This window comes from Mandrillus leucophaeus, unplaced genomic scaffold (genome assembly GCF_000951045.1).
Source record: "Mandrillus leucophaeus isolate KB7577 unplaced genomic scaffold, Mleu.le_1.0 Scaffold212, whole genome shotgun sequence".
Lineage (NCBI taxonomy): Eukaryota > Metazoa > Chordata > Mammalia > Primates > Cercopithecidae > Mandrillus > Mandrillus leucophaeus.
The window spans coordinates 1,439,482-1,456,053 of NW_012102166.1; the positions used below are offsets into that span (position 1 = coordinate 1,439,482).

The window sequence follows — 16,572 nt, forward strand, 5'->3', positions numbered from 1 at the left end:
TGTATTTTCCATTCACAGCACATGTCAATATCATGGTGGCCAGGGGCCACTAGAGTGGACAGTGCAGGTCTAGAGTCTTTCCTGACCAAGTTCGAGGCAAGGCTCTTCCGCTTCCCAGCCGTGTGACCTTGAAGACATCACCTGAGCCTTCGGTGTGATCATTCCCCTCCCGCCCGCCTCCCGGGTTGCGTGGGATAAATGAGACTGTATCTCGAGCACCTGGGACGGGGCCAGATTCCTCGGAGGGCTTCATGAGTGCCAGCTGCTTTCTCCTTCATGCCTCTGCTCAAGCTGGGCCCCTGGCCACGATGCCCTTCCTGTTTTATTATTATTTTTTTTTTGTCGTTGTTCTGTTTTTTTGTTCTGTTTATGACAGTCCTTTTCAGGACACCTTTGCGAACCCCTCCCTTCTCCACAGGGCTGGTCTCCATCCTGGGAACTCTAGTAGCTTCTGCCTCTGCGCAAGCATTCCCAGCGCCACCCGGTGAACCTGCTAATTACGGCCTCTCCTCCGCCCCATGAGAACTCCCTGAGGGCAGCAGGCCTCAGAGCGGGTGAGGAGGGCCAGGCTCCTGTGCTTGCTCTGCTTACTGAGCGTTGCTTCAATTGGATGAAATTGAGGTAGCCCAGAAACCTCTTCTAATTCCTTCCTTGCACCTCCTTGTGCAGATGGGAACACAGCCGTCCAGAGAACAAAGACACTCACCCAAGGTCACACGCGGGGCGGAGCAGGGCCATACCAGCCAGTGCAGCATCCTCTGCAGCCCCAGGAGCCCCGGGTGGAGGTCGGGGCGTGACCCTTGCTTGTGGCCCGGAACACAGAGGCTCTGCTGGCTCAGGCAAGAGCCCTTTGGGTAGATGAATTTCAGTTTAATTGAGCCAAGGCAGTTTGAGCTCCTCTGGGGCACCTGGCTGCTGCTCCCATGGTCCCTAGCAGCCACCCACTCTGCATTCTCAGCCCACTCCTCACTGCCAGGTCAGGAGAAGGAGGTAGTCCCTCAGACGGGGGTCTCACGCCCCCTCTAACCAGCTCTGCTTCCTGGTGCCAGAGCCACCCCTGCCCCCCAGGCTGCCATTCTTTCCTCTGTGCAATGGAAGCAGAGCTGAGGGTGTAGGTGGCAGCATTTTGTTCCTGGAACCAGGCCCCGCAAGAGGGAGCTGGCCCCGGCCTTGTTTACGGTTGGTGAGTGACTATTTGGGAACTCAGATCCTTCCCCAACTTCTGTGGGGTACCTGTTCTCTTCTCAAGACCTATTTTCTTTCCCTTTGATCCAGCCGAGGGCAGCCTGGGCACCTGGAGTTGGGTGGAGTGGGGGCTGCTGAGGAAAGGCAGAGCCTTGCCCTGGGGGAGTCCTTTTCTGCCAAAGAAGCTGAGACTGGTATCCATGGCAACTGCTCACTAACACAAACCCAGAAGGAGCGATGAGCATAGGGACCCAGCTGGGAACACAAGCCGAGAGGGACTTGGGGGCTTCCCTGGAGCAGCTGAGCTGGGTGCAGGAGGAGGGGGCGCCAGGCTGGGGCTAACTCTCCTATTGGCCTTTTCTTTTGGTCTGTCCTGTTAAGTCTATCCAGAATTGAAAGATGGGGAAACTGAGGCCCAGGGTCTTTTACAGGGTCACCTGGTGGCTAGGGGCTAAGCCAGGCCCTATCTTGTGGCTCTGTGGCTGTCTCTTTAGATTAAAGAATGGCTGCCTTAAGGATAAACAGTGCACCTGCCTTCCCTCTTAGGTGGCCCTGTCCTGGCCACTGCCACGTCTGCACTGTGGGGAAACCCCAGCTAAGGTCTGAGGGGCAGGGCACCCAGAGTGTCTGACTGGCAGGCTCAGCACCCAGGTGAAGGGCCAGGTGGCCTTGAATACCAGCGCCCTTGTGACTAACCGCCTGCTGCCCTCTTCCTTGCTCCTGCTTCCTCTTCAACGCACCTTCCAGCAGGCTCTGCCAGCCCCTCCGCCGTGTTGTTGATCCGTCAGAGGAAGTGCCTTGAAACGGTACCTTCGTCTGGGGCCCTGGACCAGTGGTGGCCCTGGCCTGTGCCTCTTTCTTATTTGGTGGACGAGGCAGGAAGGCTGCAGGTCTGCAGGCCTGTTCTGAGAGGGAGGCTGCCCTGTTCAGAGCTGCGCAGAGGAGGAACTCCTTGGCCCTTCCCCGGATCCTTCCGCAATAGGAAGTGGCTTTTGTTTCTGCCTGTAGGGGCCTGAAATCTTGAAGGTAGAATGGGGATGAGAGTGAGGGAGGCCAGTAGGACACTGGCCCGATCCCTAGGCTTCTGAGGCTGGGCTCCCTCGTGGGTTCCGAATGTCTTCTGGGCTGAGCTTCGTGTTCCTGGCTCTGCCCGCCTTTGCCAGCTTTACTGTGTGACTGGAGGCAAATTCTGACTCTCTCTGATTCCTGAATCCATGGTAGATGATTTTTGTCCCTCTCTTGCTGTTGTCGGTGTCTTGCTCCCAAGGATAGTGTGGGGCACTTGGTCTCAGGAACTCTAGTCTGCTGGTCGCTGGCTTTGCCTGTACCTCCCTTCCCCAGGACAACCAGATCTGCTTCCCAGGAGCTGCAGTAGCCAACCAAGCTTGCCCCTGGTGGGTCTCAGCGGTGTCCTCTTTCCAGGATGCCCTCTCCCGTGCTCTGGGCTGAACCGAGTGCCTAACTCCTGGTTTTGAACTGTACTCTGCTCGTCTCCATCACAGCACCCATCCCCATGGAGGCTCACCATCCCCCTGTAGCCATGAGGGGCAGAGCCGGGTCACACCTGGGACCCCTGCATGCATAGGAGACTGCCCCAGGCTTGAGCCCTGTTGACTGAGTCACAGACTCAGTTGACTGAGACTTGGGTTGACTCATACCTGCCTGACCCAAAGCACGTCCTTCTGGGCTGAAAGGGCACTGGTAGGTTTGGACAGATCAGGTGAGGGACCAGGCCCCTGTACTGACATCAGGGTTTCTCCGACAGTGGCTGGTGCTGTCTCTTTGTTCTGACCAGGGCTCACAATGAGCCTCAGGGCCTGAGTCTCCAGGAAGGAAATGGGAGGATGTAGTCAGCCGTAGTCCCTGTCTACCCAGTCCTCAGCCCTGACAATGAAGCCGCCCAACCCCCAAGCTGGGCAGAGCAGCTTTTCTACATTCAGGAGGGCACAGTGGCAGCTTTGCCCTGTCTCTTCTGCAGATAGGGCTGCCCCGGGTCACACAGTGAGGCCGTGTGAGGAAGAGCACCGGTCTGCTCTGGGCCTGGTCCTCGCCTGGTGGCTGGGAGGTGGGTGAGTAGGGCCATAAGGGAGATGAGGGTAGAGCATCAGCACTGGGGCAAGAAATAAACCTGGAAGGAGGCACTAGCCAGAGCTTGGAGGCTGGGGACAGGGTCCTGTCCTCCTTCCTCTGGCTTTCCTCTGCCTTCTTGGAGCCCTTGCTAGGGTGTCCCCACTCCCACTCCTAGAGCCATAAGATCTTCATGATTCCTTCACTGTCAGGCATGGGGTTCCTGAATGGGCTTCCAGGAGGCGAAGAGCAGGATGAGGATTTGTAAACTGAAAAGGGCTGTGCCTGGGGAGGGGTGGGGCTACTTGGTCACACAGCTGTTTCTGGCACCCGTGTGAGGACAGCTGGTGTGGATGTTGAGGGGTGACTACTTGCAGCCTTTTTTGGGGGGCAGTTGTTGGGGTGCAGGTGGAGAACATAGGCCAGATGTGGGAGCCTGGGGCCCAGCTCGGCCTGGCTCCTGCAGCCTGTGTCCCGCTCACCTTCTTCATCTCAGCTTCCATGTGAGGCGGGGAGCAGCAGTCCCTGGCCGCCTCGGCTACGGAAGCAGCACGTGGGGAGAAGGCTGAGGGTTTGTGGGCTTGAGGGGAACCATTCTGAGGTCTCTTATCTCTTCCCCACCCTCTTCCCCAGGCCCCTGCCTTATCCCGTGTCTGGCTGGCATATCATGACCCACTGGCCACACCCCCTCTGGGTCATGATAAGGCTGTGGCCACCTTGTCCCTGGCCCCTGGTGGTCTTGGGAGCCCCTGGGCCAGGACAGGGCTGGGGAGGCTGAGTGGAGGAAGGAGTAGCTGTACAAAGCCCCCAAATTGCTAAGGCAGAGAGCCTGGTTCCAGTAAAGCTGGCCCCAAATGATAGACTAGAACCACAGGCCAGAGGCCCGGCAGCCCGGCCCCGCCCACTCTTGGCATAGAGACACAGCAGGGAGGAGGGGGTGCACTGGGCTCCGGGGTGGTGTCTCTAGGGCTAGCAGGGTCTGCCGGCAGGCTCTTCAGTGGGGAGGGGTGTTTCTCTAAGGGCCCAAGGCTGTGGGCTGGGGGCCTCATCCTCATGGTCCCTGCAGAGACGATCACTAAGCTGCTCTGCCATGAATGACCCAGATTTGCAGGGTGGCAAGGGGGTAGGGGACCGGCACATGTAGAACAAACCCAGTTGAGATTCAGAAACGAACCCAGCAGGGATGTCTTGGGATTCTGGGTCACTTCTGCAATGGGCAACCTGAGGCTCAGAGTAGAGGCCGGCTGCTCCTGAAGGTCACATAGCCTACTCCGGGCAGACGGGGCAGGATCTTGCCCTGGGGGATAAGTGATAAGTAGGAGTGAGTGTGCCTGAGTCCAGGGCACTGGCTCAGGGACTGCCTTGGCCCAGTCCCTAGGCTGGTGGGGTGCCGGCGGGGCCGGGCTGTGGGTTCCCAGCCTTAGCCATCCAGCGCCAGGCCAGCAGAGCCAGGTTCTCAGGCCCCTGTAATTACCGGAGCAGGGGTAAGACTCCCAGCGTAAGCCAGCCCTGAGGCCTCTCACATGGGGACCCAGATTCCTCTGAGAGGGACTGGTCAAGGGCATCAGGGCCCATCCCTTCAGATCCCTAGGCCTTGTCTTTCCAGGTATCTGCCCCCATTTTGGATAAAAGAAAACCAAGGTGGGAATGCCCCATTGTTCTCAAGTCATAGCTGGGGCTGTGTCCTGTCCTACTAGTTAATGACCAATGAAAACATGACATTTATTGAGTACCTACTATGTGCCAGGCACTGTTCTAAACACCGTATGTGGATTAATCTACTTAAACCTCACAACAATCATATGAAATGAAGCAAGTCTTCAAATTAAGCCATATTACAAAGGAGGAAATTGGCACAGAGAGGTTATGCTATTTTCCCAAGGTCACACAGCAGAGAAAGTGGGAAAACCAGGATTTAAACCCAGATGCTCCAGTTCTGGAGCCCATGCTCTTGAGAATTTAGGCCGCCTGATGCTCTGAGAGAGGCTCAGGCAAGGTGAACGTGGGCTGATACTGACTGTACTTGGGGAAAGCAGGGGGTATGTGGGGACAAGCTGAGGTGCCCTGTCTAGGCTGCCTGGGAAGGAAGAGACCTCAGGATCACGCTGTTGGCATGTTGTGTTTGAGGCTGGCCTGAGCTGAGGGCTCTCGTGGTCAGTGTGGGTTTCCTCTTACACCTTGGCCTTTCGAGGATTCTGTGATGTCAGCAGATTGGGCCTTGCTGGAGGAGGGAGGAGGAGGCCAGGAGTCCTGGAATCGGGGCTTGACTCCTCTGGGGTCTACTGAAGGACCAGCAGTGATGGGGAATCACTGTGAGTGTCTGGGGCAAGCTGTTGAGTCCATGCAGTTCTGGGGGTGCCCTTGAGGTTATAGGCACCGCTTCACCATGAGCCTCAGAGGAGAGAGGCAGGCGTCCTGGTAGACGCGACCTTGGATCTGGGTCCTAGAGGTGAGGCTGGTCTTAATGGCTAGAGAGAGAGAGCCCAGGAAGAAGCACAGCGGTAGCCAGGGCTGGGAGGCCTGCGGCCTGTGATGTGCGATTCCAGGGAGCTCGGAGCAGCCCGGCCGGTGGTTTCCAATTGCCTGGGCACTGCATTGATAGATTCTTGGGCCCCACATCTAGAAAGGGTGACTCTGCAGGTTTGGGGAGGGCCCCAGGGAGCTGTATTTTAATAAGCACACCCTCCTTAAAGGTCATTGGGATTCTCAGGCAGGTTTGGGGACCAGTGATCTCCCCAGGAAGAAATCGGGGTCCAGGGAGGTGAAAAGTCAGGGCTAGCAGCATTGGCCTTTGCCTGGAGTCGGGGGCTGTATGTGTGTGTGGTGGGCACTGTGGGTGGGAGAAGAGCTGGCTCAGGGCCAGGTCATAGAGGCCTCAAATGCTAGAATTCTGGGCGGCAAAGGTGCTGCTAAGTGTGTGTGGGCAGCCGTACCCACCGGGCCAACCCTCGTAGAACAGCGCCTGGCACAAACTAGTTGGCCGATACGTGTCAATATGTGCACTGTCATTGTTGTTACTGGTACCATTACTGAGCCAGGGGTCTGGGCCAGTGGATCTTGAAGGACTGATGGGCGATTCTGAGGCCAGAGGTAACCAGTGGGTCACAGCATTAGCTCCTTGAGTCCAGGAACTGTCTTGTGGTCTCTAGAGGCTCAGGCCGGGACCTAGAACTCAGTAGAAGATTCGTAAGAGCTTGTGAGACCAGGTAGCAGGAGGGATGCCAGCCGGCTGGCAGGGGCTGGACGCAGGGAGCCCAGGGAGGAGGCTGGGCGATGAAGCAGATGGAGAATCACCGGGGCCCATTCATGGGGCAGAGGGAGCCGAAAGGGTATCCTGGCTGACTCCCAGGGTCCTGCAGTGTCCGCTCAGGGAATGGGGACCCAGTGGTGAGCCGAGGAATCGGAGTCAGGAGGCTGGAAAACAGGGATGAGAGTATCTGGGAGTTGAGCCTCCAGCAGGTGGTTGGTTTCAGAGGAGGAAAGGAGGTGAGAATAGCGACTTGGGAAGGGAAAGAACTCTCCAGAACTTCTTAGCTGAGTGTGGTGGTGCACGCCTGTGGTCCCAGCTGCTCAGGAGGCTGAGGCAGGAGGATGGCTGGAGCCCAAAAGGCTGAGGCTGCGGTGAGCTGTGCTTGTGCCACTTTAGCCTGGGTCAGAGAGCAAGACTCTGTCTCAAAACAACAAATGCTGTCCCCTGTGAAAGGAGGAGAGGAAAGGAGCAGCTGGTAGGGGGGACAAGTCAGAGCTGTCCTCACCACGAGGGTGAGGGAGGTGTGGGCGTGTTTGTGGGCTACTGTCCGGGAGCTGGAAGCTGGGGAGAGGCTGAATGCATGGGCCCAAGCCAAGGACTGACCCAGCGCAGCCTCCCCGCCAGGCGAGAGACAGTTCGCCCAGAGGAGGGGATGGTGGCCTCAGACAAGAGGTGAGACCTCCCTTGTCTTGGAAGGTATGTAACTGTTGTCAGTGGATGTTGTTCCAGAATGTTTTCTTGGGTGATGAGGACCCTGTGGCCAGGAGATGATTCTGGCTGTGGATTTGGGGCGCTGCCTGGAGAGGCCTGTGTTGTGCTGTGTTGGCTGGGGTCTGCATCTGGGGTAGGAACCCCACTTCGCATGTTCCAGGGCCGGTGGGGTGGGCTTGGCCCGAGCTGTGGGAGGCTGCTCCTGGGCGTGAGTCCCGTCCTGTAACCCACCAAACCTCAGCCTCCAGGAAAGAGGCTAAAAATAAGGCTGTGGTTAAGAAGGGAGGGGTGTGTGGGCCCGAGCCATGCTGGAGCCCAAAGGAAAATCTGAGGCGACCTGCCGAGCTGCTGTGACACACGCTTCCCGTGCCAGCGGCCAGTGGGATCTTGCCCTCCTGTGGCTGTGGCCGCTTCCAGGCCCGGAAGAGGGAAAGCAAGCCAGAAAGGCTCAGACAGGGTCCGACCTTGGGCCTCGCAGCCTGCAGGAAGCCCTGCTTCTTGGGAAGGTTCTCTCTAGTCTTTTTCCTGGAACTTGGCCTTGGACCCAAGCCTGCGCGCCGGGCAGTGGTGGGATGGGGGCAGGCCGTGTTATCCAAAGCTTCCTGTGTCCTGGGAACTGCCCAGGACTTCCCAGAGACTTTAGATGCCCATCTGCATGTGGAGGCATGTTCTCCCTCTACCAGGAGCTCTGTGTGGTAGGAAGTCAGGGGAAGGCTTCCTGGAGGCAGGGGCAAATCCCGGACCTTGAAGTCATCGGATGGGGAAGTGTGCAGCTGGATGGCTGGGATGTGCTGCCGGGAGGAAGCGAGAGCGCTTTGATTTGCCGTGGACACAGGATGTGTCATGATGGCTATTTTGATACGGCCGCCCTCCCAGAAACAGAACCTGCAGTTACTGCAGACCCATGTCCCTCCCAGAAACGGAACCTGCAGTTACTGCAGACCCATGTCCCTCCCAGAAACGGAACCTGCAGTTGCTGCAGACCCATGTCCCTCCCAGAAACGGAACCTGCAGTTGCTGCAGACCCATGTCCCTCCCAGAAACGGAACCTGCAGTTACTGCAGACCCATGTCCCTCCCAGAAACGGAACCTGCAGTTACTGCAGACCCATGTCCCTCCCAGAAACGGAACCTGCAGTTACTGCAGACCCATGTCCCTCCCAGAAACGGAACCTGCAGTTGCTGCAGACCCATGTCCCTCCCAGAAACGGAACCTGCAGTTACTGCAGACCCATGTCCCTCCCAGAAACGGAACCTGCAGTTGCTGCAGACCCATGTCGCTCCTCTGGACTATGGATGGGAACCTCCTGCCTCCTCCTGCCTCTGCCCATCCTCTTGTCCACCCGACACCAAAATCGCGACAGCCCCTGCTCTGGGTCCCAGAGATGACCCGCCACGGCTCCTGCCGTGTTTGTGGTCTAGTGGAGGATGAAGCCACATTCACCCACATGTGAAGTCCCTGTGGGCCATGTGTGTGCTGCCCTGGAGGGTACCAGCAAACCATGCAGAAGGCAGCGTGGCAGGAGAACAAGCTTGGGTCTTTGGCAATAGACCTGGTTTCAGATCTCACCTCCAAAACAGAATGGACTGTGACAAATTACTTCATGTCTCAGAGCCTGGGTTTCTTCCTATATAAAACGGGATGAGAATCATAAATACCAGCACAGATAGTGAGGACAGCATCTATACCATCTTCAAAGCCTCACGCATTCCTTGGAACTTAGCGGGAAGCAGTAACTAGTGACTCAGCTCAGGAGCTGCTCCCAGCTGTGCTTCTGTGTGCATTCCCTGTGCATTCCCACTCATCCTGGTGGGCCCAGCCCAGCGCGAAACGAGTTTGGACGGGGGAGAGTGGGGGCAACTAACTTGCTGAGGGTGGTGGGAGGGGAGCAAGCGGGGGAGATATTCCAGAACAGAAGGCATCTGAACTGGCCTTGAAGAAGTGGCAGGAGTGAGCCTAGTTGACGAAGTTGTACCAGGAAAGAAGAGGAAGTGTGTGGAGTCAGGGGGTCACGAGTAGCTTGGGGTGGCTAGTGGAGGGGTGGTGTCCTGAGAAGGGAGGCCCGAGGGCAGGGCTGGCAGGGCCAAGCCTGCACCCTGCGGTCTCGTGAAGGGCCTTGGACGCAGGGGAGCCCCAGATGACTGACTGTGCCACAGAGGGTTGGGATCAAACCCACGTGTCAGGAGGAGGAACAGAGTCCTGGCCCAGAAAGGAATGGGTTGTGGGGCTAGGAGCCTCTGGGGCTGGGTCAGGGCACCTCAGAGGTCCCTCTTCCTGGCTCTGCCATCCACAGGCCTAGGACTGGCCCCGGCTTCTACCTTCAAGGCAAAGCCACAGCCTGCCTTGGTTATTAAGTCATTAACTGGGCCTCACACAGCCTCTTCATTACGGGTAATTATGGTCAATCCACTCAGGTCATTAACAAGGAGGAAGACAGCTTCTCTGGCTGTCAGGCTGCTAGGACATCCGCCCGTCTGCTCCTGCATTCCGGGAAATTGCGCAGCATCCCAACCTGGGTCTCAGAAGGGACAGTGACATTCCAGACTCCCCACTCCTTCTGCACCCCCAGTCCCAGCTGCCAACGGGATCTTCATACAGGGCCTGGAGATTCCACTTTTTCCTACTTCCCTGTGGTGTGACTTTGAGCCCATGGCCTAACTTCCTATGCTCCAGTTTCCTCATCTGTCAACTTGGATCCTAGTACCAGCCTCCTAGGGCTGTGTGAGGATTAAACAGGCATTTAGTGCTCAATTAGGCAAACCATCATCTGTTGAATGCTGCCATCATCATCGTCATGAAGAGCTCTGGAGTCCCCCAAAGGCCTCTGTCCTTGCCTGTGGGGCCCCCAAGGGCAGGGCCATCTCCTCCTCCTCCTCCTTCTTCCCCGTCCCTTCTCACTGCAGATGTGCTATGGTCGGGGGGCTCCGGCCTGTGGCCTGGGTCCTGTCCTCAGAGATGATGCAGGTGGAGACCCTGAGGCCCACGGGGATGCGGGTTGTGTTTAATCAGGAACCCTGGCTGAGTACTGCGACATGGCGCTGCCAGTCTGCTGGAGCTGTGGGTGGTTTCTGGGTGGTCCAGCTGCTGCCCCCACTGTGTGACATGCAAAGCCCTAAAGTAGTTGGGCTTGGGAGCAGGTGCGGCCTCAAGAAATCCACTTCTCCCAAGAAAGCGGGTGGGCCTGGAGCCCCACCTGCTTCCCTCTGTACCCGGGGCCTGAATCTGAAAATGGGGGGCCCAGTTATAATCCTGAGGGCAGCTGGGGTGAGAGCATGTGTGTGTGTGTGGGTGCTTGTGCACACGTGTGTGCGCACGCATGTGTGTGGGTGTGTGTGCACACGTGTGTGTGCGCGTGTGGGTGGGTGTGCGCGCATGTGTGGGTGTCTGTGCGGATGTGTGTGCAGGTGTGCGTGTGCGAATGTGGTTGTGCACATGTGCAGGTGAACCAGAGTGAGTGTGGCTGCCCCTCCCAGGCCAGAGGGCTCCCTGCAGCTTTCAGGGCCCCCCACTGCTCTCTGGGTGGTGGGCTTTTGGTCCCCCTGAGGGAAAGGCCCATGTCTATTGCGTTGCTCCACGGCCTGGGCCACAGGTCGGGAAGAGGCTCGAGCTGGCAGGTAGGAGGTGTGGTTGCCCATGGGGCAGAATGACCACAGAGGAGTCCTGCCTCTTCCTGCCCCTCAGGCCCTTGTGAGTGATGGGAACAGGCTGAGGACAGGAGGTCCCCGTGGAGGCAGGAGGGAGGCCTGGGAAACCTGGGCAGGGTAGAGGTCGCAGCAGAGCAGGAGCTCTGCAGATGCGGCCAGGCCGGGCCCTGCAAGGCAGGAAAGAGGCTGGTCTGATATGTGGGGACACGAGCATCAGACTCGGCCAGTGAGCACCCTCTGTCTTCCCTCCAGGCGTCCTTCTGGACATCCAGCAGCACTTTGGGGTCAAGGACCGAGGCGCCGGCCTGCTGCAGTCAGGTGAGGCCCACCTCCCACCTTCCCCCGCACCCGGGTGTTGGCGTTGCGGGTCCTGTCCTGCTGGCCATCATCTGCCACCGGGTCTGTCTTCCCCTGTCCTGACTCCTGGAAAGAGAGTGGGCTCTGCATCCCTGTCCCACTACTGCAGCCCGCCGATGGCACTGCTTCTCTGAGCCTCTGCTGCTTTTCTTGTGTGACAAAATGAATAATACCTGGCCCGAGAGGCTATGGAAGGTAAAGGAGAGTGCAGGCAAAGGTTGCAGAGGTGACCTTTCTCTGGGTCCTGGGGCCTCGTCGGGACCCAGTGATCGATCCAGGTTCCTTCCTGAGGCTGGTGCAGGGAGCTCCTTAATTCAGTAAGTTGGGCAATGCCAACAGAGCCGTGGTGACCCTGTTTTTATCTCCTGCCCTCCCCCACATTCCTTCCAATACCATCTACCCTGGGAATCACCTCTTAGGTGATGAGGCAGGAAACTCCACCTAGTCAGCCCCAGAGCAGTTCCCAAGCCCGGGGCAGGCGCCTGAGAATCTGGGCCCTGGACTGGATGTGGGCCTGAGGTTCCCTGGGGCCCAGGCTTCTGATGGGCTGCCAGAGCAGGGCCTGAGCCCCCAGGCTGCTGGAAGCTGGACTGGGACAGTGTGGGAGGCTATTAACCACTTAGGGCAGCCCACCAGCCCCTCCCTCCGGGGAACATGCCTCCCTTCTGCCTGCCCTCCCCGCGACACGGCCTTGTGGGAGCTGGGCCCTGGGCTCCCTGACCTTCCCACTGGCGGGTGCCATGTTGGCAATGCCCTTAGCAGCGCCCCTCAGGCCCGGGCAGAGACTAAGGCCAGTGCTGCCACCCAGGGCTGGGGGCAGGAGGCCTGGTCCTGACTCTGTTCTAGTCGTGCTGTGTGGCCCCAGCCTGGGTTCTGCCTTTTCTGGGCCCTTGGCCCTGGAGTCCCTCCGGCTGTAAGCCCCAGTCAGATGCAGGATGAGGTCCCCATGGTCTGCATTCCAGTCGGTAAACCCCTTCCCCTGCCTGGGCCCTCCTGGGAGGGAGGGGGTGGAGTGAGCTGGTTCTGTCCAGGAACCTGCCTGACCTGTCTAAGTGGCATTCCAGTATGCACAGTGCCTCCCGAGCTCGCAGAATGCCACAGCCACTCCCCTCGCCCCCCTTCCTAGCTGTCCTTATAGCCCAGATGGGGACTTTGGGGCTCAGAGAGAGGGGTTGCGATGGTTCTCGGGCTCAGGTGAGACTTGACTGTGCTAGGATGGGGCAAGGCTGTGTGGTCCAGTATCCCCTACAGGTGGCCAGGTGCCTGCCCTGGCAGACATCATGTTTTCCCAGGCCATGAGCCCAACCCCTCCCCTACCCCTTCCTGGGTCTCCCTGGATAGGCCAGAATAAGTCTGTCTGCCCTGCCACCTGAGACAGGTTCCTCCAGCCCCCTGGGCTGTGCGCACGCAGTGACCAGCACTTCAGCCGGGAAATGGAGTTCCAGCCGCGTGGGCGCATGGGAAGGAGTGGGCTGCCAGGCTGGCAAGGAAAGGGTGGGAGAAGGCCTAGCTTCCCATCCCCCGCCCTGTGTGGCCCCTGACTCACTGGGGACCTGGCCTCAGCCTCATCCCCCTCCGGGTCCCAGCCTCACCGCCTCATCTGGAGCAAGGCTCTACCCCACGCGTCCTCCATTTAATGCCCACTGAGCATGGTCGGGGCCAGCACAGCCCAGGAAGCGGGGGCAGGAGGTGCAGGGAATGGTGGGAGGGTCACGGGCCAGGCGGGGGGGTGGTGGGGGGATTGGCTCAAGGCAGGTGTGAGGGTTCCCTGGTTCTTTCCGCGGTTCTGTCCCAGGCTGGCTTCTCGGGCTCGTGAAAGAGAAGTCACTCTGTCCCTCGTCACCCTGGTGGCCTGGGTGGAGGTGGACAAAGCACACACAGGCGTCAACTCGTTTCATTCTTCCAGTAACCCTACGGGCTCCGTTTGTCAGCTTCACTTACCAGATAGAGGGACGAAGGCCCAAGAGAGGGAAATGGCTTGCTTGAGGGCTGGCGGTGGAGAGTAGCTGGCCTGGAATAGGGACCTGGGCCTCTGCCTCTGCTGCCCGTGGGCCTGGGGGGCCTGGATGCCTGGCATCTCAGTGTCCCCAGGGTGGGTGCCTCTGGGCCATGGTGAGAATTCCCGGCATTCTCAGGGACCCTGTAGTCTGTACACCGTGGCCCTCACCTGTCACGTACCCCTGGCACAGCTGGGATGGACCCCCCAGGGTGCCCTCACCCCTTCGGCCACCTAAGCCAAGAAGCCAGGCGAGTAGACCAGGATGTGACTCAATGGACAACTAGGCAAGTCACCTAATTGGCCTGTGTCCCAGGCACCTGTGCCTTCCCCAGGCCCGATAAGGTCGGAGCCAGGTGGAGGGCGCCAGCCAGGTGTTGGTGCCTGCCCAGATCAAAGGGCCGGGGCTGAGAGCTGGGCTGCCTGCTTATTTGTGGGCACCAGGGGCTGCTGGGCCGGGAGACAGGGAGTGGGGGTGGCTGAGGGTTAGGCCTGGGCTTGCCCCTGCTGTTTCCCTCTTGGGACTGGGCACAAAAACTGCTGAGGACGAGCCCACTTTCAGCGGCCCCTTTGCAGATTAGACGGCTGCTGGTTTGGACCTGGCTCCTGGCCCCCCACAGGAGCCATCGCTCAGTCTCTGTGAAAGCCCACAGCAGAACTACAGTTTATAGGCCAGGCTCACGCCTGTAATCCCAGCACTTTGGGAGGCCGAGGTGGGTGGATCATCTGAGGTCAAGAGTTCGAGACCAGCCTGGTCAACATGGTGAAACCCCGTCTCTACTGAAAATACAAAAACTAGCCAGGCGTGGTGGCGGGCGCTTGTAATCCCTGCTACCCGGGAGGCTGAGGCAGGAGAATTGCTTGAAGCCAGGAGGTGGAGATTGCAGTGAGCCAAGATCGCACGAGTGCACTCCAGCCTGGGTGACAGACCTGGGCCACAGGTCAGGAAGAGGCTCGAGCTGGCAGGTAGGAGGTGTGGTTGCCCATGGGGCAGAATGACCACAGAGGAGCCCTGCCTCTTCCTGCCCCTCAGGCCCTTGTGGGTGATGGGAACAGGCTGAGGACAGGAGGTCCCCGTGGAGGCAGGAGGGAGGCCTGGGAAACCTGGGCAGGGTAGAGGTCGCAGCAGAGCAGGAGCTCTGCAGATGCGGCCAGGCCGGGCCCTGCAAGGCAGGAAAGAGGCTGGTCTGGTATGTGGGGACACGAGCATCCGACACACACACACAATTATAGCTCATAGGTTTTGCTGTTTTGGGAAATCAGGAACCCCCATGGCCTATACCTAAAGAAGCAGCTGCCACTGAACCTACTGCTTGGCAGGTTGTGTGCTGGGCTCTGCCCAGACTCAGTTCCTGCCCTCAGGTAGATTTGCTCTATCTACGGAGGCAGAAAACGTATCATCAAGTCATCACCCGGGTACAGGGGGACTGTGGGAGCCTGGGTGGATGGCAGAGAGTGTGTACCTAGCTCTGGCTGGTGGCAGGTGGAGAGCACTTCCTTGAGGAGGAGACGTTTGAATGGGGCTTTGAAGGATGAGTTAGAGTTTGTAGTCAGCGCATGAGATCGAGTAGATGTGTGAAGCCCTCCTTTCCCCTCCAAGCTAGATAAAATATGCCAAGAAAACATGTTTAAATTACAAAGCTGAGCTTGACAGCTAAAGCTAGCAGGGAAATTCCCAGATGCCAGAAGCAGAGAGCTGAACTCAAAAACCGGAGTGGGAGCTAGAACTGAAGCCAAGTGATGCCGAGTGTTTAGGGACCAGATAAATGTCTCCGAAGCTTGTTACAGTATTTTTAATATAAACATTTTTATCATGAAAAATTTTAAACAGACGTAAAAAGTAGTGAGAGTAGCGCAGCAAACTTCCACATAACACATCACCCAGATTCTTCAGAGGAACGCCCGCCTGGCTCAGTTTCCAGGCCTGGGGTTTCTTCATTCTAATCATGGGTGATTTTGTTTCCATTCAAGCTTCCTGATTCCAAGCTGTGTCCCCAGGCTGGTGGGTAGTTTTTCTGGTGCGGTTCCATTTCAAGCATGGGCATTTCCCACGTGGCTCTGGCTTTATGCAGAAAGCCTAGTTCCAGCCCCTGCTCCCTACAGGCCTGGGGCTTCCACTTCCTTCCCCATAGAGGCCCCCTGTGTTTCCAGGGACCCCCAGCAGAAGCAAATCCCAAACCATTCCTTAGGGAATTCTTTTTTTTTTTTTTTTTTTGAGACAGAGTCTCGCTCAGTCGCCCGGGCTGGAGTGCAGTGGCGCAATCTCGGCTCACTGCAAGCTCCGCCTCCCGGGTTCCCGCCATTCTCCTGCCTCAGCCTCCCGAGTAGCTGGGACTACAGGCGCCCGCCACCACGCCCAGCTAATTTTTTGTATTTTTTGTAGAGACGGGGTTTCACCGTGTTAGCCAGGATTGTCTCGATCTCCTGACCTCGTGATCCGCCCGTCTCGGCCTCCCAAAGTGCTGGGATGACAGGCCTGAGCCACCGCGCCTAGCCAGGGAATTCTTCATGACCCAGAGCCTGCATGGGACACAGGGGACAATTTCCACTGAAGACAAACTCAAATTCAAAATTAATAGAGCAGGCCGGGCGCGGTGGCTCACACCTGTAATCCCAGCACTTTGGGAGGCCGAGGTGGGTGGATCACCTGAGGTCAGCAATTTGAGACCAGCCTAAACCAACATGGTGAACCCTGTCTCTACTAAAATACATAAGTTAGCTGAGCGTGGTGTGGGCACCTGTAATCTCAGCTACTCGGGAGGCTGAGGCAGGAGAATCGCTTGAACCCAAGAGGTGGAGGTTGCAGTGAACCAAGATCGCACCACTGCATTCCAGCCTGGGTAATAAGACCAAGACTCCGTCTCAAAAAAAAAAAAAAAAAACAGTTAATACAGCACACAGTTCTCTCTCATTTTTTTGAGAGGGAGTCAGCTGACCCTGAAATGGGAAAACAGACTGAAGAACTACAGAAAACAGACTCGTCGCAAAGGGACTTTAAAATTAGGCGTGTTTAATATTCAAAGCTCTAAAGGAAAGGATAGGATTTGTAAGACAAGAACCGAACATTATGAAAAGAGAACCGGAAAATGTTTAAAAGACTAATATTCAAAAATACCAGAAGTGAAAAATATAAGTATTTAAAAATGGAACGATTAGGTGGGTTAATGAGTAGACTAAACCTAGTTGAAAAGAAAAGTGTGGCCGGGCGCGGTGGCTCACGCCTGTAACCCTGTCTCTTATACACATCTAGATGTGTATAAGAGACAGGAGTTAGAGTTTGTAGTCAGCGCATGAGATCGAGTAGATGTGTGAAGCCCTCCTTTCCCCTCCAAGCTAGATAAAATATGCCAAGAAAACATGTT

General features: G+C 57.5%; 1 protein-coding gene across 1 annotated transcript in view; it reads left to right on the forward strand.

The window, feature by feature from the left end:
* The window catches only part of SPNS2 (spinster homolog 2 (Drosophila)), a gene marked incomplete at its 5' end in the record, with an annotated part of 39,880 nt that overhangs the window by 3,172 nt on the left and 20,136 nt on the right, over positions 1–16,572 (forward strand). The window contains one exon of the mRNA XM_011980459.1: positions 11,110–11,175. Within this exon, the coding sequence (XP_011835849.1) occupies positions 11,110–11,175 (66 nt within the window). The remainder of the gene's footprint in view (positions 1–11,109; positions 11,176–16,572) is intronic.